Source organism: Rhinopithecus roxellana, chromosome 11, assembly GCF_007565055.1.
Source record: "Rhinopithecus roxellana isolate Shanxi Qingling chromosome 11, ASM756505v1, whole genome shotgun sequence".
In the NCBI taxonomy this organism is placed as follows: domain Eukaryota; kingdom Metazoa; phylum Chordata; class Mammalia; order Primates; family Cercopithecidae; genus Rhinopithecus; species Rhinopithecus roxellana.
The window spans coordinates 135,199,427-135,227,326 of NC_044559.1; the positions used below are offsets into that span (position 1 = coordinate 135,199,427).

The 27,900-nt window shown below is 53.1% G+C and overlaps 1 protein-coding gene across 9 annotated transcripts in view; it reads right to left on the minus strand.

Annotated features, from left to right (window-relative positions):
- PALD1 (phosphatase domain containing paladin 1) overlaps positions 1–27,900 on the minus strand; it is a 112,193-nt gene that overhangs the window by 26,007 nt on the left and 58,286 nt on the right. For 6 of the 9 annotated variants that reach the window (XM_030941442.1, XM_030941443.1, XM_010362847.2 and 3 more), the window contains 16 exons: positions 16,907–17,120; positions 14,095–14,197; positions 13,356–13,535; positions 11,975–12,139; positions 10,651–10,811; positions 10,361–10,436; positions 9,462–9,613; positions 9,009–9,108; positions 8,689–8,793; positions 5,373–5,468; positions 4,869–4,997; positions 4,284–4,400; positions 4,045–4,200; positions 3,533–3,715; positions 2,047–2,187; positions 1,755–1,826 (listed from right to left, as the gene is read on the minus strand). In XM_030941442.1, coding sequence (XP_030797302.1) covers positions 1,755–1,826; positions 2,047–2,187; positions 3,533–3,715; positions 4,045–4,200; positions 4,284–4,400; positions 4,869–4,997; positions 5,373–5,468; positions 8,689–8,793; positions 9,009–9,108; positions 9,462–9,613; positions 10,361–10,436; positions 10,651–10,811; positions 11,975–12,139; positions 13,356–13,535; positions 14,095–14,197; positions 16,907–17,091 — 2,121 coding nt within the window. In that variant the 5' untranslated portion in view covers positions 17,092–17,120. The remainder of the gene's footprint in view (positions 1–1,754; positions 1,827–2,046; positions 2,188–3,532; positions 3,716–4,044; positions 4,201–4,283; positions 4,401–4,868; positions 4,998–5,372; positions 5,469–8,688; positions 8,794–9,008; positions 9,109–9,461; positions 9,614–10,360; positions 10,437–10,650; positions 10,812–11,974; positions 12,140–13,355; positions 13,536–14,094; positions 14,198–16,906; positions 17,121–27,900) is intronic. The other 3 variants (XM_030941444.1, XM_030941445.1, XM_010362848.2) reach the window with 3 other exon arrangements.

Below are 27,900 nucleotides of genomic sequence, written 5' to 3' on the forward strand. Positions count from 1 at the left end.
CAAAGAAGATATACGAGTGACCAATAAACACATAAAAAGATATTGGACATCACTAATCATTAGAGAAATGCAAATCAAAGCCACAAAATACCACTTCATATCCAGCAGGATGGCTATCATCCAAAAAAAAAAAAAAAAAAAAAAAAAAAAAAAAACTGGCTGGGCATGGTGGCTCACGCCTGCAATACCAGCACTTTGGGAGGCCGAGGCAGGTGGATCATCTGAGGTCAGGAGTTCGAGACCAGCCTGGCCAACATGGTGAAACCCCCATCTCAAGAAAGAAACAAAGAAAGGAAGAAAGGAAGAAAAGAAAGAAAAGAAAGAAAGAAAAGAAAAAACAGAAATTGAGTGTTGGCGAGGATGTGGAAATATTGGCACCTTTGTGTGTTGCTGGTAGGAATGTAAAATGGTGCATATCCTGTGGCAAACAGCATGCTGGTTCCTCAAAAAAGTAAAGAGAATTACCATAGGACCCAGTAATTCCATTCCTGGGTATATGCCCAAAAGAACGGAAAGCAGGGACTCAGCTACATGTACAATGCACTTCATAGCAGCATCACTCATGACAGCCAAAAGGTGGAAGCAAATAGTGTCCCTTGATGGAGGAATGGAGAAACAAAATGTGGTCTATCCATACAATGGGATATTATTCAGCCTCTAAAAGGAAAGAAACTCTGACACATGCTACAATGTGGGTAAACCTTGAGAATATTATGCTCAGTGAAATGAACTAGTCATAAAACACAAATACTGTATGATTCCACTCATAGAAGATTCCTAGAGTAGTTACATCCATTGAGACAGAAAGTAGAACAGGGGCTGCTGGGAGGAAGGATGGGGAATTATTACTGAATAGGAGGGCAGAGTTCTGTTTGCAAGATGAAGGAGTTAGATGGGTTGTGGCAATGGTTGCACAACAACGTGAATGTACTTAACGCCACTGAACTGTACATTTAAAAATGGTTGAAATGGTACATTTTATGTTATGCATATTTTACCACAAAAAGAAAAGAAAAAAGGAAAGAATCAGAGAATCAGCCAGAAGAAGGAAGGGAGAAGGCACAGCATATGCAAAGGCCCAGAGGCTGCAAGAGCTTGGGAAGTGTGAGGTGCTGCACGGCAGTCAGGGCCTCAGGACTGTGGCGAGGGCAGGGGAGGGGCAAGTAGCGAAGGTAGCCAGTGAGACAAGAGCCAACTGTGCTGCCAACTGCAGGTCAGCCATGGGTCAACTCTGAGAGACGTTGCCATGACTCTTGGAATGCCTGAGAAGAAGGCCTGTGGCATGTGGCAGGTGCACAATACATGGATGACTATATCTGGAATGTTTGTGGCTGGCCATCCAGTACCCTAATCTGAAATAGGGGAACACGCAGAGCAGAGTAGGCTGGTGACCCACACAAGGTCATCAACCACAGCTGGGTTGAAGGTGCTGAGAGGTTCTTATCAACATTACCCAGACAAGACGGTGGCCAGTGACCTCCCCAAGGCACACAGCAGCCCAGCAGCAAGGCTGGGCAGGGAGGGGCCCAGCCCACATCTCCATGGCCAGCCATCTGCCAGGGCCCCAGAGCCAAGCTGTCCCATGCCTTGCTGGGCTCATCTATAAAATGGGAACAGGGAAGCACTGATATGATGAGGTGGCAGAGGTGACAGCATTGGGACGTGCTTTGAGGACCCCTAGACCTGTGAGCAGGATTCCTCCTCCTCCCCCTCCCATCCCAAGGTGCCCCAGGGACCCCGCAGGGCATGCTCACCTGAAATTCACCCTTAGTGAACTTGGCATCAGGCACACTCACGAGCTCCTCCTCACCCACCTCGGGGAAGCCCTGAGGGAGGACAGCTGCTAAGACAGAAGCCCCCTCCCAATGCCAGGAGCTCCTTGCTGAGGAGGACTGAGGGGCTGCCCAAAACTGATGGAAGGGGCTCTGGGACCACACCAGGCTGTCTGTGCCCCTCATACCCTCCTGCAGGACCTGTGTGCCTGGGACCTGAGAGTCCACTCCCCTCTGGGCAAATTTCTAATCTCCCTGGAGAGGCCACACGTACCTGGATGTGCCAGAAGGCCAGGACAGCCACCACCATCGCAGTCGTGGTACGGCCCTGGCCGCTGAGGCAGCTGAACACGAAGCCAGTGCGTGGGTCTTTGGAGAGGGCGGCCCGCAGGGTCTCCAGCAGCTGGTCAAAGTCCTGGGTGGGGAGAGCAAGGTCTGGGTCAGCGGGTGCCTCCTGGATGCCCAGACCCCAATGGGGCCCCCCATCCACATGGCAGCCCCATCCACATGGCAGCCCCAGCCACTGTCCTTGGGCCAGAAACTATCAGGCCCCCAAGCTTGCACACACAAACAAAACTCACCAGAGTACATGAGACTATGTGCGTGTCAACAGCTGCACCTGTGCAGCTGTAACCACCCTCACACCAAGCACCCGGACAGGACGTGTGAGCCAACACAGTATGCACCTGGGGCTCAAGGTGCCCACCTTCCACCAGGCAGGACATGCACCTGTACGCCACGCCTGTGTACTGCGCCCCTGGGCTGCACATGGACCGCTGGCCCTGCCACCCACCTGAACTGGACCCAACCCTGGTCCCACGATGAGGGTGGGGGCCTGACCTCAGAGAAGCCTGGCAGCACACGGCCACCGGGGGGCAGCAGACCGCAGGCAGTGAGAGCCGCGGAGCGATGCGCCAGGAAGGGCTCAGGCAGGAAACGGACCCCATTGCCAGAAACACACAGCACACAGCGACCTACCTACAACACACGCACCACAACACACGCCAGACACACAATGCCACACAGGGATCCACGTCCCGTAAACACACTACAGAGACACCCACAGTCACAGACCTACGGATGCCACACACAAGCATTCCTAACGATCCCTCCACAAACCCTACCACACACACCACACCACTCCCCTAAAGATGGTTTTCCATACACAGTCCCCAACACAGACAAGGGAGACATCACAAACTCCATAAAAACACATGCACACACATAGCCACACTCCACACGCCACCCACACACTCCATACACAGTCCCCAACTGAGACATGCACACCACGGACACCATGGACATGCTCTCACCCTCAGCACACACACACACACACCCCTTATAACAAATACACACACACACCTGTAACAGAATACACACACACTCTGATAACACACACACACCTATAACATACACCCATAACACAATACACACACATATACCCTACAACACACAACACACGTACACACACCTTATAACACATATGCACACATGTAACAGAATACACACCCCGCTAACACACACACACCTATCACACACACACACCCTACAACACATAATAAACACATGTACACACACACAAAAAGCTTAGAAGGGATGTGAATAAACCACTTGGGCCAAATCGGAAAAACCCCATGAGACCATCCCTGGGCCCCATAGAGAAGCTGGGGCCGTTTCATTCTCCCAGAGCCCAAGCCAGAGGGGAGGCAGGGAGGCCTCCCATCCTTCCCCAGAGGCCTCAGCCTAAGCATCACCCTCACCTCCTCTCGGGGAGCACAGAAGTCCGGCATGGGGATGCGGTGGTAGGTGAGGCCGGGGCAGGTCCTGCGGTGCTGGCTGAAGACCTCCTGCGTGGTGAGCCAGGTCTGGAACCTGTGGGTCGGAGGACCCTCCTTGCCCGGGGAAGGCTCACTTAGATGGGCCTTCAGCTGGGCCTCCAGGGTCTGGGGAAGGGCAGGAGGGAGGACACAGGCCACTGGGGCAGGCTCTAGGATAGCCCTGAAAGGCCAGAGCCTGCCATGGCCAGGCCTGGCCCTGGCTTCCAGTCCCATCCCTGACCTTCCAAGCCTCAGGGTCACAACCACCCCCAAAGCCAGGCAGGTTACTAGAGCACTTTAGTGGGAATCCTGAGTTGGCCACTCCCTGACACTGCTCCTCCCAGGGCCTCAGATTCTCCATCTGTATGCAGGAGCGTGGGGCCTTCTGAAGACCCTCCCAGGCCACTCCCCAGAAGCCTCAGAGGAAGGGGTGCCTAGAGGGCAGGGGGCCTCACCTCCAGCTGGTCAGGAGTCACAGGGGACCCAGGCCGCCGCAGGCTGTGGGTGTGCCCGTCACACTCCAACACGGCCTCCTCCCTCAGGCTCACCCAGACGACCTTCTGCAGCCTCCTCTTGGCGTCCATCAGGTAGGCCAGGATGCTCGCCAGGGCCTGGGCACGGGAGGGCCGGCAGTGAGCCCTCAGCCCTCCCTCCTCAACCCCACTGGGGGACCCAGGCCCCGAGGAGGGGTCACCTTGGCGCTGGGCTGGGCTGTGCCATAGATGGGCATGCGGGGCACCCGCCGGAAGTTGGCCACATCCATCTCTCTGACAGTGCTGAGCGCATCCGGGGAGACCAGATCGTCCTCCCGCTGTGGGGAGAGCACCGAGCCTGGGACCCACAGCAGCCGACTGCAGCCACAGGAAGGGTCAGGACCTGGCCCAAGGCAGGCAGCGGGTGGGGTGGAACCTGAGCTTCACAGTTTACAAAGCACTTGGAGCTTCCCCCCGGCCCTGGCAAGAAGAGCAATGGTGCTCACTCTCCAGACCAGGAAGCTGAGGCTCAAAGACAAGAAGCTGGAGGCAAAGATCCCAGACACCTGCCCAGAGCTCTTGGGTTTGAGACTGAGGAGAAGGTACCAGAATAGCGGCCAAAGCTGCAAATACTTGCTGGTGCCTGAGCATGATCCCATTCTGCTCACAAGAGGATCCCAACACCCACAGCCTCTCCTGTTTACCCGCGAGTGCAATGCTTACCCCAAACCCACAGGAATCCAGTGTTCAGGGGCCAGGGCCAGTACACAGCCATACCCACTTCCCCGAATGCCAGTCACACTCACCAAGGAGCCCTCGGCAATGAGGTCCCTCAGAGCCACAGGGCCTGCTGAGCTCAGCGTCACGGGCAGGCGGTACAGCTCAGGGTGGGCACACAGCCAGCGGCTGAAACTGAGGGCAAAGGCCAGCGGATACTGCAGCCCGAGGCAGAGAGACGAGGAATTCAGGGGCACAGGGCCATCCTGAAATCTCCCTGCCCACACCATGGCAGGGGAAGCCCCAGGAGATAGCCAACATGGCCCGGGGCAGGGACAAGAGAGTGGCTGAGAGAAGACCTGGACATCTGGTGTCCTGGCTAAGAACAGAAACGAGGGCCCAGGGGAAAGAGGTGGGGCCTCCCTATCCCCAGCTGCTCAGGGACTACTCCTGAATCTGGGTCTCTCCTGGTTTCCCTTCCCTCCCCAGTTCCTTGTGGGGGGTCTCCCTCCACAGCAAGTCAGTCACTGCAGTGGGGAGGCTGGAAGAGGCCCAGGAGGAGGGGACATGGGTCTGCTCCTCCCGGGCCCCACCTGCTCATGAAGGTAGTAGTTAAACAGGATCAGGTAGAAGTACCGCTCCAGGCTCCACAGCGCCCTCTGCCAGATGCTGTGTCGGCTGCCGCTTCCCTGAGAGGGAGGACAGGGTGTTAAGGAAGGGCCTGTCCCCATGTTGTCCCTGTCCCCATCCCTGCAAGGGCAGGAGTTAAGCCTTGGAACTCTCCAGAAGGGTTGGAAGTTCTTCTAAGTGTCTCACCCTATCCCAGTTGCTGTGGTTATCTGCGGTCCGGGGAGATATGTGGGTGACCACACCAGGCACTATGGTTCTGGGTGCAGGGTTGGTCTCCCCAAGCAGGCTCCCAGCCCCGACACAGGCAGGGGCTCCCTCACTTAGCTCCAGTGACACCTAACAGGTCAGGGTTGTGCACCCACTGTGCTGAGGAAGACAAGTGTGTGAACACCCTTCCGCAAGCCAGAGGCCCTCCCTTAAGAACTGGAACCTGGAAGGGCTCACGCCTGTAGTCCCAGCACTTTGGGAGGCTGAGGCAGCCAGATCGCTTCAGCCCAGGAGTTCAAAACAAGCTGGGCAACATGGCAAAACCCCATCTCTATAAAAAATACAAAAATCAGTCAGGCATGGTGGCACATGCCTATAGTCCCAGGCACTCATGAGGCTGAGGTGTGAGAATCGCTTGAACCTGGGAGGTTGAGTCTCCAGTGACCTATGATCTCACTGTTGCACTCCAGCCCAGATGACAAAGCGAGACCTTATCTCAAAAAAACAAATGGAAAAAAAAAAAAAAAAAAAAGAACTGGAGTCTCTCCACAAGAAATACAAAGACCCTCACAGCAGTGCAGTGCTCCAGGGGAGCCATCCTAATTACTCCTAATTTACAGAGGGAAACGGAGATTCAGAGAAACGAGGTGACTTCCTGAAAGTCACACAGCTGACAGCAAACAGCTAGATTCCCCGTCTCCTGACTCCGGCCCAGCTTCCTCTACATGGTGGGTTGTCAGAGAGAACCCCAAGGGCCCTCGGATCTCCAGGTTCTCCTGCTGGGTCAATACCCTTTGGAGGGCAAGTGAGATTCAGAGAGGCCCTAAGAAGGGCCATGCCCTTTGGTGAAATTTAATCCCATCTTTGGGAATCTCCACCAGGGGTTGGCAAACTTTTTCCACAAAGGGCCAGACGATAAATACTCTAGACTTTCAGGCTTCAGGGTCCCTGCTGCAGCTACTGAACTCTGTCATCCTAGCATAAGAGCAGTCGTGGGCCAGTACAGAAGAGAACAGCAAGACTGTGTTCCAGTAACACATTTACAAAGACAGGCAGCAGGCTGGATTTGATCTAAAAGCCATAGTTTGCTGATGCCTAATCTAGACTAGGGGGAGAAAGAATCCTAAATACACAACAGCCTTCATTCTCATGAAGCTGCTCAAACAAAGAAGTATTTACACTGATGGGGAACTGGAGCAACTCAATTGTCCAAGAAGAGGGGGACTGTTTAGTAAATCACAGCAGGGGTGACATTCCAGGGACTCTGGCAGGCTTTAAGTACTGTATGGGATTTTTTTTTTGGTTTGGGTTTTTTTGTTTTGTTTTGCTTTCTGAGACAGGGTCTTGCTCTGTTGCTCAGCCTAGAGTGCAGTGGCGCGATCATAGCCCACTGCACCTTGAACTCCTGGGCTTGTGGGATCCTCCTGCCTCAGCCTCCCTGATAGCTGGTACTACTGGGCAAACACCAGCTCTCTGGTAGTTGGTACTATGGGTGCCACCACACCCAGCTAATTTCTGTATTTTTTGTGGAGACAGTATTTCACCATGTTGGCCAGTCTGGTCTCGAACTCCTGACTTCAAGTGATCCATCTGCCTCAGCCTCCCAAAGTGCTGGGATTACAGGTGTGAGCCACTGTCCCCGGCCTTTAAAAAATATTTTTAAAAAGAAAAAGATCCAGTGTTTTGGGAGGCCAAGGCGGGAGGATTGCTTAAGGCCAGGAGTTGAAGACCAGCTTGGGCAACATAGCAAGACCCTATCTCTAAAAAAGTAAGGTGTGGTGACATGCACCTGTAGTCCCAAATACTCAGAAGGTTGAGGTAGAGGAATCCCTTGAGCCTAGGAGTTTGAAGTTGCAGTGAGCTATGACTGCACCACTGTGCTCCAGCCTGGGCAACAGAGCGAGACCCTATTGAAGGAGAAAGCAGAAGGAGGAGAAGAAAAAGAAGAAGAAAGGAGAAGAAGGAGGAGGAGAAGAAGGGAGGGAGAAGAGAGGGAGGAGGGAGAGGAGAAGAAGGAGGAGGAGAAGAAAAAGAAGAAGCAAGGATAAGGAGGAGGAGGAAGAGAAGGCAGGGAAGAGGGAGGGAGGAGGAAGAGGAGAAGGAGGAAAAGGAGAAGGAGAAAGAGAGAGAAGGAGAAAGAGGAAGAAGGAGAAGGAAGGAGGAAGGAAGAGAAGGAGGAGGAAGAGAAGGCAGGGAAGAGGGAAGGAGGAGGAAGAGGAGAAGGAGGAAAAGGAGAAGGAGAAAGAGAGAGAAGGAGAAAGAGGAAGAAGGAGAAGGAAGGAGGAAGGAAGAGAAGGAGGAGGAAGAGAAGGCAGGGAAGAGGGAGGGAGGAGGAAGAGGAGAAGGAGGAAAAGGAGAAGGAGAAAGAGGGAGAAGGAGAAAGAGGAAGAAGGAGAAGGAAGGAGGAAGGAAGAGAAGGAGGAGGAATGAGGAAGAGGGGGGAGGAGGAAGGAGGAAGAGGAAGGGGAGGAGGAGGGGGGAGAAGGAAGGGAGAGGAGGAGGAGGGGGAGGAGGAGGAAGAGGAGGAAGAAGGAGGAGGAGGAAGAGAAGAAGAAACAAGAAAGAAGCAGCAGCAGCCACCTCTGTGGCTTTTAGATTCTTTCCATGCACTGTATGATATAAACACTATCAAGCCCACCTCCTTTCGCTAGGGCATGGGGACAGGGTCTGCTGAGACATCCTAGAGTCCGTAAGTCTTTCAGAAGCAGCCAGCTGGACCAAACTCCAGTCTTCCCAAAGAAACACCAGGAGTTTCACTAGTGGGAGGCCATGAGTGGCCTGGGGAGCATCTGAGTCCAGGGGCCCCTGCAGCCCTGGCCAGCAGCCCCTTCCTCCGTCCTGTTTATTCTGCAGCTGAAGGGACCTGGTCAGGGAAAGTAAACTTCCCCTCTTCTTTGTCCTTCCTGCGGGCCCAGCCCCGCTATCTCCCCTTCCTTTGAAAACTGCTCTTCTCATGGGAGATGCAGCAGCCAGAAAAAGTCAGTCTGAAAGAAGTCAGTCAACATGCCTAATGAAATCAGGCTGTGGGGCTCACAGGGAAGCAGGGTACTCACACATCCTTCCATGCCTCACCTGGGCTGGGCTCTCCGGTCGGATACCTTCTAACTTATTCTTGTTTTCTAAGACCACTTCTTTCAGGTCATGCAACTCGGCACAGGCAGTGATGGCTCTGTCCACCTGGTGCCAGGGACCAGAGCAAGGAAGAGGGAGGTGGGGGGGTGGGGAGCAGGGTCAAGGCAGAATGGCAGGAGAAAAGAGAAAAGAGAAGGAAAGAAAAAGATTGGCAGAGAGGTGGGGGAGGGTATCGGGGAGGAAGAGAGCCCCGACCAGTGAGAGGAGTGACCGTCCCCCTCCACCACCCCTGCCCCAGGCCCTTGGTGTCCCTAGCTCACCTCCTCCACCATCCTCCTTCCCTGGGACACCATGCGGAGAAAGCTCTGGATCAGCTGGAACTGCTCCATGGGCAGGGGCTTGGCCTGTGTGGGGGCAGCCCTGTCGAGGGAGGGGTCAGTACATTAGCAGGGCTCTTCCAAAGGTCTCACACAGCCACCTGCCTGCTGTCTCCACTCATATGGCCGCTGGGGGACACCAGACTACAGGTTCCTTCTGAATCACGTTGTGGGAAGCAGGGGACATTTCCCCAACTAGGGAAACTGAGGCCCAGAAAGGTCAGGTGACTTTCTCCAGGTCTCCCAGCAAGACTTATGGCAAACCAGGAAATGAACCCCAGATGCCAAATTTCCAGCTCTGGCTCTGGGCTCCTAGACATGTCCCCACATTGTGGGGCAGCCTGTCCCCTCCTCGGCCCCACAGCCCTTCAGGACGCTGGGCCCTGGGCCACTCACTCTGGCTGGGAGGTGATCCCACTGTGGTGAAGCAGGATGAGGGTGCCCAGCACCATGCCCAGGTTGGTCCTGCCCACGCCCATCTGACAGCTGAAGACGAGGGCTGGGGGAGGCCCGTGGGCATCGCAGAGCTGCAGCAGGCTGGGGGTCTCCTGAGAAAGACCATGAGGATCAGGCCCCAGTGAGGCCAGGAAGTCCTGGGCTGAGGCCTGAGCAGGGGAAAGCATGCCATCAGCCCACCCTGCCCCACCATCTGCAACAAAGTGGGCTCCAGTAGGTGTCTCGGCCTCTTCTGCCAAAGCCACAGCCTCATCAGCTCCGCCTGCTCCCTCCCCAGGCCTTGGAGGAGCTCAAAGAACTGGAAGTGAGAGCAACTCCGAGGGCATCAGGCCAGTATTAACACCTCCTGCGAGATGCCAGTGAAATGAGATAACATCCCGAAGGGGGCTGGACAGAAACTGCCAGGACTCAGGAAATGTCAGTTGAAGAGTCTATAGGGCAAGAGTTGTTCGCTCCACTAAAGAAATGAGGAACTGAGATCTAGAGAGGTGAGGCGATTAGTCTGGGACCACACAGCAAGTTGGCAGCCCGGCCACAGCCAGCAGCTAGGCCAGTGGTCAGTGATGGGCTCTGTCGTAAGAGAATGCACAAGCACACACCTACATACAGGTGCACACACACACAGAGACACACAGACAGGAACACACAGATACATGACACTTAGACATGTACACACACTCCCCAGAGACACACACAAAGGCGCTGACACACATAGACATATACACGGAGATAGACACCACCATACGTCCACCCTGACGTGCTCACACACACACCACAGAAGGAGAGCACCTCCGTGGGGACGACTCTCAAGACTCCTCCCCTGTGCCCACCCCACTTACCCGGAGAACACTGACAAAGGCATCCAACTGGGCCTCCAGGGGACTCCCTTGTTCGGGCAGAGGCAGGCGGTGGTACCTGCCAGGTAAGGGAGAGCAGCCCATTGGGCAGGCACCCACTCTGGGAATCCCCCTCACTCCCTATTCCCAGGCACTGTTTGGAAACGGGCCCCACCGTGGGAGACATGGGTCGGGGGCACTCGGCCCAACCTGCAGATGGTGAAACTGAAGCTGCAGCTGGAGAGCAGGACCTGCAGCACCCATGGCCAGCACGTGGGGCCAGGCCTGAGTACCTGTAGGTGGGCTGCAGGAAGAGGGGTCGCTTGTACACCTCCTCTGTCACATGCACGTCGTCCTCACCAAGGATGGCCACAGCATGGGGCTCCCCCCGCAGGTCCTCGATGTTGTGGTACACATGGTATGTGTTCTCACTCAGCTGGGCAAAATCGTGGATCTAGAGGGAGGTGTGGGGGTCAGAGGGCCATGCCTGAACTTCAGGTCTCTCCTTGAGTGTTCTGGCTGAGAGCTCTGGAGTGACCAGGCCATGCAGAGGCCACAGGCAGGCTTCTGCTCCCGCCTCCCGCCCCGAGGGAACTACATGGCCAGAGGTGCTCTCTATGCCCTTCCTGGGAGTTCTGAAGGAATCGGGGTGCCCACACAGTGGCCAGGCAGGAGCACTCTGCCCAGTGGGTGTAGGAATTCACAAAGCCACCAGTGCCAGGATGGGAGAGGTGTGGTCAGCTGAGAGCTGGAGCTGAGGGGAGCAGAGCACACAGGAGGCCTGGAGGGGATGGGAGAGGGAGAGAGCTGGGTGCCGGCACAGCCTTGGTTCCTGCCATGAAATTTCTGGGGGCACCGGGACCCCACACTCTATTCACACACCTCCGTAGTGTGTCAGCTGTATCAGAGGCCTCCACAATTATGGAAAAGGAGGAGGACAGAGGATCCTGAAACAGGCCCACAGACCCACCGAGGGAACTGACTCAGAGCCTCGTGGCTCTCAAAGAGTTGAACTGCAGCCTTGGTCCTTCTGGTCTAGTGCTCTTTTCACTTGCCCAGAACGCCCCCCCGGCCTTTTTTTTTTTTAGATAGTTTCACTCTACAGCCCAGGTTGGAGTGCAGTAGTGTGATCTCAGAGCTCACTGCAACCTCCACCTACCCGGTTCAAGCGATTCTCCTGCCTCGGCCTCCCAAGTAGCTGGGATTACAAGTATGTGCCACCACGCCCAGCTAAGTTTTTGTATTTTTAGTAGAGACGGGGTTTCACCATGTTGGTCAGTCTGGTCTTGAACTCCTGACCTCAGGTGATCTGCCCTTCTCAGCCTCCCAAAGTGCTGGAATTACAGGCATGAGCCAATGCATCTGGCCCGCCAGAACCCTTTCTAAATAAAGACGTTGAGCATCAAGGAGAAAAACAGGGTGGGAAAGGGGCAGAGGCAAAGAGAGCTAGAATAGGAAGTCCTTCCTCTGGCTGCCTGTAAGCCAGCCTTGCAGCCAGCCACTCACCCAAGCAGGGCATAACATGGGCCAGTAAGAGCAGGTGGCCTGGCCCCAGAAAGAGCATCTGCAAAACTGGGCTGTGGGCTGGGGTCTCCCACACACCGCACTGGTCCTCACCTCTTTCCGGATGGCCAGCTCCAGGCTCTCTACCCGGATCCCGGGTCCAAGGCCCTGGAGGTTCTCATGAAGGTTCTGCTTGTCTCGAGGTGTGTAGGACACAAAGTCCTCATCTGCACGCAGGAACAGCACAGGTTCCTCCCGCACACAAAAGATGACACACTCCTGCCAGGAGCCCGACGGGGAAGAAAACCATCACCATGATCCCGCACAGACACCCGCACCACTGCCCCACCACAGGGCCTCTGCCCAAGCTGTTCCTTCCTCTTCAAGGGCCCTGCACCCCACGCCATCCCTGCAACCTGAATTCTACCCAAGAAGCAAAGTTCAGTCCAAATGCCACCTCATCGTGACCCTTCCGGTCAGCAGTGACCCCTCCCTCCTGTCAGGGCCAAGAGTCCTTCATCTGAATCTCCTGTCATTAATTCCTGCTTTGTATTATCAATGAATGCATCTTTTCCCCTTTGATGGACCACAAGTTCCTCGTAAGCAAAATCATGTCCTGGTCATTTACATGTACCCATAATTCCTAGCATGATGTCCTGGATAAATCAGGTGCTTGATGAATATCAGCTGAAGAAAAGAATGCCCCATGACCATGCAATCATTCATTCACTGAGCACCATACAGGCAGAGGGAAATGTGGGCAGACGGTCCCCTTGAGGAACTTATCATCAAGATAGGAAGATGGGACCTGCACACAGCCCACACCCCCAACCCATTCTGTCTCATTCAAAGCCTTTCCACCTTAACCCCAGGGTCAATTCAGATGCAGCTGCACCCAAGAAACCTACAATCGCAGCAGAGCCTCAGCTTGTGTCCTAGGGACACGCAAAACCCTGCCTTGACATTTGGCAGGTAAGAACAGTCTTTGAAAGCAGGCACTTGGGAGTTCAGCTGCCCGGGTTTGAGTCTTGGGGTACCACTCATGAGCTGTGTGACCTGGAGCAAGTCACTGAGCCTCTCTGGGCCTGTTTCCTCCTCTGCAAAATGGGAGACAAACTGCCACTCCATCACAGGACTAACATCAGGACTTAAGTGTTAGCGGTGATCACCATTCAGCAAGCTGTCAAATTATGAGCTGGCTCCTCCTGTCACCCGGTCATGCCCCCTACTTCCCCCGAGACTCCCAAGTAGGGTCTATGAAGGCTTCTGACCTTGTGCCCCGCCGTCCACTCAGGACGTGCAATCAACATCTACCAGAATTTCCCAACCAGACCAACCGCAGTGACCGTCCTGGTAGGCAGGGCCTGGTCCAGGCCACCACCCTACCTCCCCAGCATGCAGCAGGCCCCTCCAGCACCTCTAAAGCTGCCCCTCTGAGGTGCCCCTCACCCTGGCTTTGGGGGCCTGGCTTCTGCCTGGGAAGTGACATGCTTACCCTATGTCCGTCCTTCTGGAGTTTCTGGAGGACCCGCCTGAACCCTGAGAGGCTGGGCTGTCCCATGCCGAACACAGCGAGTCCACCCTGCACCTGCCGGAAGTTGGGGGCCCCACAGCTTCCCACGGTGCCCAGTATGTCCATCTTCTCAGTGACATCCCGCACCAGAAAGTAGCGACCCTGGCAGGGGAGAGCCACCGGAAGGTCACTCAGATAGCTCAGGGGTATTTTCTGCAGATGGAGCTCTGTTCTGGGCTCCAGGGGACAGGGAGGGGGGAAATGGGGGCAAGAAGAACATGATCCTGCCCTCAAGTTGCCTGCAGTTCATGGAAAACATAGACACAATATATAACTCTCTGTGATCTGGGGAAGGGTGTCATAAAGTGCAGGAAAAGGAAAGACAGCTCCTCCAGAGGGGACATCAGAGAGGGCTTCCTTCATGTGGGAGGTGACGTCTGAGCCAGGCCTGGAGGAAACAGCAGGGAGATGCTTTCCAGAGGCAAAGCTGGTATTGGGTAGGAGGTCCCTGAAAGGGGCTTTTGTAGGAAGGCAGAGCTGGGGAACCAGGAATCAACCAGAGGACCACAGTGTTAGCTCCATCCTAGGGCCCTGCCAGTTCTGAAGATGGGCAGAGAGATGAGGAAAGTGGGGGAGAGCCAGAGGGACGTGAGGGAGGGAACTCATGAGAGACAGGGGCGGGAGGTGGCGGGTGGGCTGGCATGGTAACGCCTGAGCTCACCTGCACCAGGTAGTGCTCAGGGGTGGCGTCCGAGAGCCGGCCCAGCGTGTAATGAGCCTTGAGCAGCTCATCATGGATCTGGAACTCCTCCTTGCAGTTGTACCTGTGGGGGGCAGAATGGAAACTAAGTCAAGGAACCTCCATGGTCAAGGCCAGCTCCACCCTCACAGAGCCCACGGCAGGGAAACCCCTGTGGCTACGATTTGTGGCAGAGACTGCCCACTGTCCCTCAATATCCACTCTTCCCTTCTTCCTCAACAAGAGAGCCCCAGGGCTGTGACTGGGGACTGAGCCACCCAGCTGAAGACTACATTTCCCAGCCTCCCTTGCAACTCATTGTGGTCACATGATTGAGTTCTGGCCAATGAGATGTGAGGAAAAGTGTGCAAATTCCAAGCCATTCCCAAAAAGAAGAAGTGCCTTCTATTTTGTCTTCTCCCCTTCTTCCTGGCTAAAATCCAGAAGTGATGGCAGAGGTAGAACATCTTAAATCATAAGAGGAAGCCACATGTTGAGGATGTTGGAGCAATGAGGGAGAAGGGGCCTGGATGATCACGGAGCAGCCATCCCAGCCTGGACATCCTCCTGGACTTGCATGTAACAGATGAGCTTCTGTCCTGAGGAAGGCATCCTATCTGGGTTACTTTGACAGCGGCCTAGCCTGTACCCGGAAGAAGAAACATAACTGGATGGTCCCTCCATCAGATTGTGTCGGAGGGACAATCCCTTCACTGTTAACTCCACACACAGGGAGATGGTTTAGAATGCAGGCTTGGGGCATGAAGCCCAACTCCACCCACCACTTGGTAACTCTATAGCTTTGGACAAGGAGCTCAGTTTCCAGGAATTCCTACTCCCAAGACTGTCCTGAGAATTAAATGTGATAATGATTGTAAGTGCTTAGCCCAGTGCCTGGGAGCACAGAAAGCTTTTATTAATATAACTGTAGTTCTACCTCCACACAGGGCTATTTCAAACAAAACCCACAGATAAAAATCAAGATTTCTGCAGATGCTAAACCAGGCAAGAGTCCCAACCACTCAAGCAAGATTTACTGTGCCCTCAAGACACAACAGCTCCCTTGCTGATGATAACAATGAATATGACAGGGCCTCCCAGAGTTCATGATCTGATGTTAGGTCCTCTTGACAAAAGAAGTGCCTTTTGGAAAGGCAGGGGGTGGAATGGGTGGGGCAGAGGAGCACTAGAAGAGGCCTGGGTTCCCACTCCAGCTCTGCCTCCTTGTTACCACGTGACCCATGGGGAGCAAGTCTCTCTACCTCCCTGAAACCCAGTTTTCACATCTGAGCTAAAATGCATTAGATCAGGGGTTGCCATTCCTTTTCTGGAAAGGGCCACACAGTAAATACTTGAAGATTTGTGGGCCATACAGTGCCTGTTGCAACTACTCAATTCTGCCATCGAGGTCCTAAGCATCCACAAATACTGTGTAAGTGAAAGGAAGTGTCAACATTCCAATAAAACTTCATTTGAAAAAACAGGCCACATTGGGCCTGCAGGATGTAGTCTGCTGGCCCCTCTATTGGATGATCTCCAGAGGTCCCTTCCACTTCAAACATTCTATACTCCCAAAAAGGGCTGCATTCATGGCTGGCTCCAGGCCCTAAGCACAGCGCCGTGTACAGGATTTTTACAGCTGGTCAGCAACTGTTCTGAGACACACCACTTGGTTAAATATTCTGAATGTCATCTCTGCTTCTGTTAATAAGGAAACTGAGGCCCAGAGAGGGTAAGGGACTTTGCAAGGTCACAGAACAAAGCAAGGGCAGAGCCAGGCCTGGGGCATGAGTCTCTATGCTACCTTCAGGCCCCAAACCACCTTTGTCATCTGTCAGTACAGAGACTACATATCAAGTCTCTTTTATATGATATCCCTTTTCCTCTCCTTATCAGAAGCCCAAGAATTGATTATGATGACAGTTTTCCTGGCAGGTCCCAGAGCTGGCAGGCAGGGTTTATCATTCCCACCCTCAGGTTTCCTTACACAGAATGTCCCATCTGCTAAGTCTCTGCCAAACTTTGATGTGCGGAACACATTTAATTCCTAGCTAGTCATCTCCTGCTTCCTGCTTCCTGGAAGACCCAGAGGAGGGAAGCACAGTGGGCAGAGTTGTGGAAAGTACAAGGCTTCCCAACGCACCAGGAGATGGATCCAATGTCCCCTTCATCTTCCTGTCCTCCCCAGCACAGCTGTCCAGCACCCACCCCTTCCTCCAAGCCCCACAGGGCAGACAGGGTTTCAGGGCCCACCTCATGACCCTCTTCCTCTGGACGCACGCAGTATGTCCAGATCTCAGAACACCAGAACATGCTGCCAGAACAAGCCCTGATGGGCATCATTAGGAGAGCCAACTAGCAGCTTCCAGCTCCTTCAGCCCAAGGCCCTTCAACAGCCTAGTGTTAGCCTCAGTTTTGAGCTGAGATTATTGTTGGTGAAAAAGAAATCTCAATTTCATCCATCAAGTACATAAACTTCTTTTGAAAATGTTAAGCCAAAAATTATTTTCAAAGGGGGGGGTCCCCCAGCCACGCCGCCTCCTCCGCATTCCCTCGCACTGTGGATGTGGTGAGTAGCATGGGCTCAGAGACCCATGACAGAGACCCAGTTCTGCCAGGTGCATGCAGCATGACTCCTGATGAACTGCTTCATCTCCCTGGGCCTCCATGTCATCATCTGTGAACCTGAATCCAGCCTGCACGCATTAAGTGCTATATGCCACTGTACCCCTAGGCAGGTCCCCCTGCCCACCATGTCTCCCAGGGACATGGGCACACTCCCCCTGCCACTTACGTGATCACGACAGGGGCCACCTTGTTGGGGATGATGGACTTGGCCTTGCTGTTATGCAAGCTAGTGGTCTGGAAGGAGTGGACACTGACGGAGTGCCGACCGTCCATCGTGCCACTGCCCTGGAGGCCCTCAAAGGGGGTGCCTGCCGAGACAGTCTGCTGGGCTGTGCTGGCCGTTGTACCCATAGTCTGCTGGCAGCCTCAGGACCCCAGACCTGTGGAATAAGAGGGTGTGCAGTGAAGGAGGGGATGGGAAAAGCCACAGCAGGAGACCTGACCCACCTCTCGCCCTTCATCATACAGAGGGAGGCAGTTCACTCTGCAGCTGGAGACAGAGGGAGGCTTGCCACCTACACCCTGGGGCCCAGAAGATGACATGCCCACAGAGTGCCTGCTCCATGCCCGGCCCTTTACCGATGCTTTGGAGGAGTCATGGACGTAGAGAGACATAAAGATGTAGTCCCCAACCCCTTTAGTTTGCACTCCTCTGGTGAAAATGAGACAGAAAGAGGTGAATCATCCACAGCAGGCCAGGGCCTAGAGTTCAAAGTGACTGTTTCAGGTGGTATAGACAAAGGCCAGACATTCCAGGCTAGGAGAAGCAGGAAATGTCACCAAGAGAGGAGAACCAGGGGCAGACAGATGCAAAGAGGGAAGTCAGAATTGGATTTGAAGGCTTTGGATGGGAATGGATGCAGGAGGACATACAGCCACGAATGTCATAAAATAAGGCCAGGGAAGTCCAGATTAGGTGAGCTCTCAGCAGATCAAGTGTTCAAAGAAAATACCAGGCCCCCAACTCAACATCAACATTCATATCTGAATTGGTGGCCGGGAGTGGTGGCTCATGCCTATAATCCCAGCACTTTGGGAGGCCGAGGCAGGCAGATCACTTGAGGCCAGGAGTTTGAGATCAGGCTGGCCAACATGGTGAAACCCCATCTCTAATAAAAAAAAAAAAGTACAAAATTAGCCAGGCATGGTGGCATACACCTATAATCCCATCTACTCAGGAGGCTGAGGCACGAGAATCGCTTGAACCCTGGAAGTAAAGGTTGCAGTGAACAGAGATCTAGCCACTTCACTCCAGCCTAAGTGACAGAGTGAGACCCTATCTCAAAAAAAATAAAAACAAAAATAAAAAAAAATCTGAATCAACATCAATATCCTCAACAGGCACAGCTCCCACCCAACTTGAAGAACGCCGGGTACCCTCAGGGATTTGGCAATCCTCCTGCAAGTCTCCCTCCTAAGGAAACACTTGAGGATGTGTGCACAAAGTGGGTACCACGATGTTTTGTTGACTGGGGTGTTGTTTATAATCACACAACACTGGAAACAACCTTCAGCCCGCAGCAGAGGATTTGCTGAATAAATAATGAGACATCTATAGGGTAGAATGTTAAACAGTCATTAAAAAAATCATATTGGCTGACACGGAGAGACATCTAGGACAGAGCAGGTTGCATAGCAAGTGCGGGCACAGCCCCACCTTAACTCAAGAAAGGGCGTCAGGATGAGTCCGGGGGACAGACACCAGGATGCTAGCATGAGTTATCTACAAGTGATGAGATTACGGACAATTTTTATTTTCTCCTTTTTGCTTATCTGTATTTTCTAATTTTTCTCCTCCAAACATTGGGTAATATGGTTAAAACCTATTTAAAGAATAAAGGAATGGCTAGGAAAGATGGCTAGGACATCTTTTAAGGGCTGGTCAAGGGATGGAGGAGTAATGGCTCAGGAGTCCGGGAGCCAGAGCTGTAGAGGAGGGAGGGGGCTGGGAATTCCACATGGACAGAGGCTCAGGTAACTTTCTGGGAGCTCAGTGGCCACTGGCCCCACATAGCACTGATGGTCCAGGATTGGGGATCAGGGCAAGCTGCCCTGCCAGCCCGCCACCCCTTGACTCTGCAGAAGCACGAGGACAATAAGCATCCCTAGAGCACACCAACCACCCCAGCTGCCCTCATCAGGCACAAGCTGCTCCACATCAGTAGGGACTGTCTGCTCCCAACCATCCACACTCCCCTCGGGCCTCCCATAAGCAGCACCATCACCTCAAGAAGTGGAAGGTAGGGTCATGGGGCCAGCATGAAGCTGGGGTCAGGTCAGTCTGAAGGCTGAGCTCACTGTCCTTTCTTCCCCAGGTCCTGAACCAGAGCTCTGGTCCCCAGGTGGGTGCTCCCCAGGCGTCCTCTGCACCATGCACTCAGACTCCTACCCTAGAGCCACCTCCCATTCAGGGACTCTCAGAGAGAACAACTCCAGACTCATCGGCCCTCCCAGAACCTTCTCAAACAGGCACCCGTCCCTCTCCAGTCTGGAAAGATCCCCCACCCCCACCCATACCTGTCACCCCTGAAAACTCCCAGGAGCCTCGTGATAGCTTCGTTAACATACACACCTTGTGTTTATAAGAGCCCCATCTCCATGGTGCTCCACACCCTAATTTTTCCCTCTCTTTCTCTCTCTTTTTGGCAAGGGTGGAGGGAATGAGCCTCTATGTTTCCAAACAGAAAAACAGGCAGATCAGAGAGGGGAAGGAGCTCCACAGTGGTCCCCTTACTGGCCAACAGCAGAGCGGAACCTTCTCTCCACCTCACCAGCCCCGGCAGGCCCCAACAGCTCTCATCAAACTTTCCCAGACCCCTCCCAGCAGCCTGGGCCAGAAAGACATGTGGGAACAGCCTGGAGAACAAGGGCTCAGGGCAGCTCTCCCAGGGGAGAGGATGGGCAGGACACAGAAGGGTCTACAGAAGGCAACAGCTGGCCACAGCTTCAGGCCAAGGCCGGTTATCAGGGCCCGTCCCCACAGGGCTGGACTCGGCCTGACACCTCCACCTCTCCTCCCCTGCCTGCCCCCCGGCTCCAGTTCCAGCCACCATCACCTCTCATGGGCTCCAGAGGCAATGACAGGCTGCAGCTGGTGCCCTGAAAGGGTGGCCCAGAGACGACACAAATGTTCACAGCTGCGGGCCGCAGGGGTAGAACAGGCAGCTGGGGTGGGAGAAGGACAATGTCCTTTGAAAATCGAGCCCACCTCCAAAATATCTGGGGGGGGGGGCAACCCCAGGCTTGTCACACTGTAGCTCTCACCCTGAAATCTCTCTCAACTCTGCCAGAAAGAACCTCGCCAGCGTGGGGCCTTCCTCCTGCTGGCCACACACTGAGGGGCCTTGAGCCACTTCCTTCCCCTCTCTGGGCCTCAGTGTCCACAGCCACTGTAAAATGATAGTGAAGGGTGGGATGGTCCGAAAGCCCCTTCCAGCTTCAGGGGGATCTGGCGCCTCAGATCAGTGGTCCTAGTGGTCACAGCACTGCTGTCATCTGCCAGGGACGGGGTCAGCAAAGGTGGGGGTGCAGGTGGGGTGCCTAGTGCTCAAACCTCTGCTAGGGAAAGACAGGGGGAAGTGGGTTGGGATAAGATGTCCCTGCATGGTTGGTGAACGGTTTATGCCTTTATTTCCTATCTTCTAACTCTCCTTTTGTCATGAGTGAGGGCTGCCCCTGCAGGAACAGCGGAGTGTGAGGCAGTGCCCCCGGAGCTCACAGCCATTTTCACATCACATCACAGTGGGATCTGGAGGTGTCGCTTATGAGACCACTCTTCTAAACAACAGTCATTATCAGACCCACCAGGGACCACGTGAGTTCCCGGTCCCCTGCCTACAGACACTGGGCTGACGCACCTGGCCAGCTTCGAGTAACTCTGTACCTGGTACTCTTAAACCACTCCCCACTCCCACTATGGGTCCTCACAATTCAGGTTAACTCAACAAGCTTGGAGAATCCTAGTGATCCTAGACAGAAGCCTGACTTTGCCTTATAAAACTAGCTACAAAGAAGCTGCAATTACATTTGCGAAGTGGGATTTGCAATACTTGGGAAACCTCAAAACAAAAATATCACGATGGCCTGGGTGTCCACCATGCGGGGCGTGGGCCTTTCCCCCAAAGACACTCCCCAGTTTAACACCCCCATTGAAGCTGAGCCACTGCAGCCTTGTCACTGATGAGTCTCTTCAAAAGAAAAATGTAACCTTAATTTGCCTAATGGGTTATCTTATTAGTACAATAATACCTAAAGACAAATATTACCATTTGTTTACTGTTTAAACACAATGTGTTTAAATATTTTGATAGTTCTCTCAATGAAACATATTTCCTTTGTAACCCCACATATTTTATGCATTTAAAAGCATTCTGAGAAGGAGTCCATGGGCTTCTGCTTGGGGGTCCTTGGCACAAAAAAAAAAAAAGAGGAAACCAGCCAGGCTCAGTTCATGCCTGTAATCCCAGCACTTTGGGAGGCCGAGGCAGGCGGATCACTTGAGTTCGAGACCAGCCTGGCCAACATGGTGAAACCCCGTCTCTACTAAAAATAAAATTAGCCGGGCATGGTGGCGGGCTCCTGGAATCCCAGCTACTGGGGCGGCTGAGGCAGGAGAATCGCTTGAACCCAGGAGGCAGAGATTGCAGTGAGCCAAGATGGCACCACTGCACTTCAGCCTGGGTGACAGAAAGACTCCATCTCAAAAAAAAAGAAAAAAGAGGAAACCTTGCTTGAAGGGAATAACATTCCCCACTGCAAACATAGGCCCTCTTCCACCTTCTCTGCTTCTGTTATTAACATTCCAAAGCCCTCATGAAGTGCCAGGCACCTTGCTGGATGCTTTTTGTCATACGGATCCCCAGAACCCTATTAGGATGAGGCCTCATTGTGTCCATTTTCAGATGAGGACAGCTGGTCTTTGGGAAGGGGCAGCAGTTGATAACTACCCCTCAGCTTCCTCCCTGCCTCTTTAGACCTCACCCTACCAGCAAAAGCAGCTCATACTGTCCCCTTCCCTCTTGGATCTGAATGACCCCCAACCCCATTCACTCCATTCTCTGTGGGAACACCCTGACAAGGCCTCCTAGAGAGATACACAGCTTCCAACAGATGGTCGGGGACTCCAGGACCCATCTCACCCACGGAAGCCCTCAGTATCCAGCTAAAAAGCCACAGAATCATCCAGACTGCAGCTCCAATGGCATTTGAGAAAGTCTGGCACACAGACATGCCATTCTCCTGCCTCTCATGGCAGTCAGAAAAGAAACTGGCTGGGCGCGGTGGCTCACACCTGTAATCCCAGCACTTTGGGAGGCTGAGGCGGGCAGATCATCTAAGGTCAGGAATTCGAGACCAGCCTGGCCAACATGGCAAAACCCTATCTCTACTAAAAATACAAAAATTAGCTGGGTGTGCCAGCAGGCGCCTGTATTTCCAGCTACTTGGAAGGCTGAGGCAGGAGAGTCGCTTGAACCCAGAAGGCAGAGGTTGCAGTGAGCCGAGATCGCGCCATTGCACTCCAGCCCGGGCAACAAGAGCAAAATTCCACCGCGCCAAAAAAAAAAAAAAAAAAAAAGAAAGAAAGAAAGAAAAGAAACAAAATGACCTATGGAGTCCCTGGCAGAGAGGTTACCTCATTTCCTTAAGAGGACTCAAGCTTCAGAAGGTGGGACATTAGCTCCAACTCACCCACTAGCTGCCTGATGCTCCAACGTACTCGCCCAACCAGCCAGAGTGGTAAGCCTCTTGTCAATGGCAGTATTCAAGCCCAGGGGAAGCTAGAGATGCCCATCCTGGGTCCTAGGGTAGCGACAATAGGCTAGAGGTTTAAGAGCTGATTCCTAAATATCTTGGGAGTAGAAGTCCATTGCTTTGTGTACGGTTCTGGTGGAAATGATCCATCACCATTCCAATCTTGGTTTCCCCACCTCAAATCCAAAGCTCACAAACCCCCACTTTCTTTGTCCTTGCCAGGGTGCAGCAGCCACAACCTCCCAGCATGTCAAGCCCAGTGGGCTTGAAAAAGATGACTGGTAGCTTTTCCAAAGTAGAGTCTGGCTTCTCAGACTGTAGCAGAAAGGTGGCTATCTGCCATTGACCCCAGCCACCATGCCAGCCCCGTCGCTTTTTCCTGCCCTCCCTGCCCGCCGCAATCCCAGACCCTCTGGCACAATCCCAAGACCCACCTTAGAGATGCTGAGACCACAGCAATCTCCACAAACAGCTGTCACTGCAGGACCCTATCGCTGCTGAGGCCTAACCACTCAACAGCCCCTGCCCTGTATCCCCCAAAAAGCAGATTCAGAGCTGGCCACATCCCTGAAGGTCATCTAGCTGCTGTGGTCTGAATGTTTTGCCCTTAAAAACTCATATGTTAAAATCCTAACCCCAGGCTGGACACAGTGGCTCACACCTATAATCCCAGCACTTTGGGAGGCTGAGGCGGGCAGATCACCTGAAGTCAGAAGTTCGAGAGCAGCCTGGCCAACATGGCAAAACCCTGTCTCTACCAAAAATACAAAAATTAGCCTGATGTGGTGGCACACACCTGTAATCCCAGCTACTCGGGAGGCTGAGGCAGGAGAATTGCTTGAATCTGGGAGGCAGAGATTGCAGTGAGCTGAGATCGCGTCACTGCACTCCAGCCTGGGCAACAGAGCCAGACTCTGTCTCACACACAAAAAAGAAATCCTAATCCCCAAGGTCATGGTATTAGGAGGTGGGGGCTTTAGGTGGGGAGGGGTAATTAGTTCATAAGGGCAGAACCCTCAGGAATGGGATCAGTGCCCTTATAATAGGGACCCCAGAGAGCTGCCTTGTCACACCTTCTGAGGGATACAGCAAGAAGGCAAGATCAATGAAAAAGTGGGCCCTCATCAGATACTGAATCAATGCCTTAGTCCTGCACTTCTCAGCCTCTAGAACCGTGAAACATAAATTTCCGTTGTTTTTAAGCTACCCAGTTCATGGTGTTTTGGCATAGCAGCCTGATTGCACTAAAATATTAGGGGCCAGGCGCAGTGGCTCACACCTGTAATCCCAGTACTTTGGGAGGCTGAGGTGGGCAGACTGCTTGAGCCCAAGAGTTCAAGACCAGCCTGGGCAACATAGCAAGACCCCGTCTCATTTACAAAAAATAAAAAATAAAAAAACATAGTAAAATGCTCTCTTTCCACAGATGAGGCAACTGAGGCACAGGAGAGTGATATGCCCCCATTCACATGGCAAGTGGCCACAAGGACAGAATTGGGACTCAGGGCTCCTTTCTCCAGACCCAAGGCTCCCTGGCTGGGCTGCACTGCCTCTGGCCTAAGGCAAAGGGGAAGACTATGTTGTGAACACACAGAGATGTGCCAGTATGGAATTATGCTAGTCAGTCACTGTGTGTTGGCTGAGAGCGTGTGACTCACATGCCTGCCAGGGGGCAGGGGTGGGGGGACTCACTGGAGGTGAGATGGGGTTTGAACAGCTGCCTTAGAGAGCCAGAGACCCTGAGTGCAGAGACGGGGACACCAGGAGGGCCAATGGGTGAATCTCTGACTGCAACGCACTTGACGTATATTATCTCATTTAATCCCGACCCAAAAAAGAGGTGCCAACTCTTAACAACTCAATATCAAGTCAATTTTTTAAAAATGTGAAGATGTGCGAAAGATTTGAAAATACATACAAATGCCAAATAAGCACATTAAAAAGATGTTCAGGATCATTTGTCATCAGGGTCATGCACTAGAATGACAAATTTAAAAGACTGACGATACCAACCTCTGGGGAGGATATGAGTAACTGGAACTCACATACACTGCTGGTGAGCAGTGAGAGCGTACAGCCACTCTGGAAGACAGTTTTGTAGTTTCTTACAAATGGAGACATACCCTTCTCATATGACCCAGCAATTCAACTCTTAGGTACCTATCCAGGAGAAATACAAATATGCGCAGAAGAAGACTTGTACACAGCAGCATAATCATAACAGCAAACATTGAGCCCAACTCAATGTCCATCAACTGATGAATAGACGAACACAATGTGGTAGATCCACACCATAAAATACCACACAGCGGTTGGGTGTAGTGGCTCTCGCCTGTAATCCCAGCACTTTGGAGGCTGAGGTGGGCGGATCACCTGAGGCTGGAAGTTCGAGACCAGCCTGACCAACATGGAGAAACCCTGTCTCTACTAAAACTACAAAATTAGCCAGGCGTGGTGGTGCATGCCTGTAATCCCAGTTACTCAGGAGGCTGAGGCAGGAGAATTGCCTGAACCCAGAAGGCAGAGGTTGCAGTGAGCCCAAATTGTGCCATTGCACTCCAGCCTGGGCAACAAGAGTGAAACTCCGTCTCAAAACAACAACAACAACAACAACAACAACACAACAAAAAGGAGCAAACTACAGATAGACACAACAATATGGGTGAATCTCAAAACTGTCACCAAGAGAAATAAGCCAAGCCCCAGACACTTACACTGTATAACCCCATGAAAACTGCAGGAGCAGAGAGCAGGTCGGTGGAGGAGGGACTCAACTGCACAAGGGTACATTTTGGGGGATGGAACTGCTGGGGATACTGAATGTGGTGGCCACACAACAGCATACATTTGCCAATGCTGATCAAACCGAACACTTAGGCCGGGTGTGGTGGCTCACGCCTGTAATCCCAGCACTTTGGAAAGCCAAGGCAAGCAGATCACCTGAGGTCAGGAGTTCGAGACCAGCCTGGTCAACATGGTAAAACCCCATCTCCACTAAATATACAAAAATTTGCCAGGCGTAGTGGCACATGCCTATAGTCCCAGCTACTCAAGAGGCTGAGGCAGGACGATTGCTTGAACCCAGGAGATGGAGGTTGCAGTGAGCTGAGATTGCACCAATGTACTCCAGCCTGGGCAACAGAACAAGACTCTGTCGCAAAAAAATTAAAATAAAGTGCTGCACATGGCTCCTGTGAGATTTCTACTGGGTGGCACACTCTGAGTCTTAAGTCTTCTGTGACCCTGAGGACACCTCTTGCTCACCTCAGGGTACTCAGGACTGAGCCCAGTGCCTGTTGCAGGTAAGAGTTTAATAAATATATGTTAGAGGCATGCAAAAGCCCCAGAAAGTTGGTGTTTTCATTCCCATTGAACAAAAAGAAAAGTGAGGGCTTGCAGGAGTGGCAACTCTCACATCCTGACCCCTGGCTGGGGACACAGGGCTTAGGCTCTGTGAATCATAGGCTCTGGGCAGGACACCAGCTGAACCCCACTTCTATCATGCATTAGTCACATTATCTTGGGTTCATGACTTAATTTCCCTAAACTGTCTCCCCAACTGTAAACCAGGGACCACTGGTACCTCCCCTGCTGGACCGTATGAAGATGAAATCAGTGAATGTGTGCAGAGCAACACCTGGATGGCTCGATGCACAGCACAGCAAGGGCTCCAACTCCTCAGCTGCCCTCACCTCATCCCCCCACACCACAGTTGACCCTGCACTGAACTCCCAGCAACCGCCAGCTCCCACCGACGTGAACCTTCAGAACCAAGACTAGAACTAGGGGCCTCGCCCAGGTGCCATCTGTGAATGGCCAGCAGTCCCTGGCTCTCAACCTAGGCAGCCAGCAGGGCAGAGCTGGACTGGGCTGGGCCACAGCAGCCACCCTCCCTTAACAACCACGATCATCACATCACTCTCCTCATTCCGCTTTGTCCGGGAAGCCATTCAGGGGAGGTTTCCATCTGCTCCTGGCCTTCCTCAAGAACCAGGAGGCCCCAGCTCTGCTCTGGGCCCTGGGGCAAGTCCTCCACCCCTGGAAGAACAGGTGCACAGCCCGAGTCAGCCCAGTTCTCTCCTCTGCCCCCACCAGATTTGGGCCTCTAGCACCTGACTGGCCTATCTCCTTCCCTTTCGAATCTGATCCAAGAGGGCAGGGCAGAGTCTCGCCTTTACTTTACCTCTCCACCCTCTCTGGTTACTGATGACGGGCCAAGGCTGGTTCTCAACCTTGAGAACCAAAGACCAAAGTAGGCACCAAAGACGGGGCCATCTACTTCAACAGCAATGGTACTTATTCCTGAGTAGTGAGCTGTAGGGTGGTATTAATTTTCTCCTGTTTTGCTCATCCATCACTTCTAAGTATCTTACAATGAACATGATTACCCTAGGAACACTTTTTTTTTTTTTTTTTTTTTGAGACAGAGTCTGTCTCTGTCACCCAGGCTGGAGTGCAGTGGCACGATCTCGGTTCACTGCAAGCTCCACCTCCCAGGATCACGCCATTCTCCTGCCTCAGCCTCCCCAGCAGCTGGGACTACAGGCACCTGCCACCATGCCGGGCTAATTTTTTTTTTTTTTTTGTATTTTTAGTAGAGATGGGGTTTCACCATGTTAGCCAGGATGGTCTCAACCTCCTGACCTCGTGATACACCCGCCTCGGCCTCCCAAAGTGCTGGGATTACAGGCGTGAGCCACCACGCCCAGTCAGGAACATTTTCTTTTTAAGTGAAGTTATTTGTATAAGTTTCCAAGTTGGACAAAGGTCACAACTCTTCACCCAGAGAACCCTCACCCTGCCCACCCCAAAGCACCCCATGCTCCTCCAGCCCCGTGTCCTTAACCCTGGCCCTCCGCCCAGACGCACTCTGCCCACTGCAGCACATGTTCCCCTGACAATAATTCCACTCGTACAGCCTGGTAGGATTTTTGTGTCTTTGCTACAACCCTCAAGGGAGCCGAGAATTAGGATCCCACTTTACAGAAGAGGCGACAGCTGAGCTAAGTCAGACATGAACCTCCCAGGTGACAGGCTTCATGGAGGCAGAGGCTCCTGGCCCCGACTCCTTCATCTCTTGGGGGTCCCACAGACCCGTCCTTCATGACCTCTGCTCCTCAGCCTCTTTCTCTTTAAAACTAGGAAGAGCCCAATAAAAGCTAAAATAAAGTTGTCTGGGGGCTGGGATCACAGGAACCCTTCACCTGCTAAATTATCTCTTTCTCAAGTGTTTTTATATTTTTCTAAACTAGAAAAAAAAGTTTAAAAGTTAAAAACAGAAAATAGAGGACGTGTGGAAATGCAGCCCTTTGCTCTGCAGGCGGGGCTGCCACTGTTGGGGGGGCAGCCCTGAATTCCAGGCTTCAGCCTGCAATCCCTGGGGAGCCTTTGAAGTGAGCGCTGAGTCCT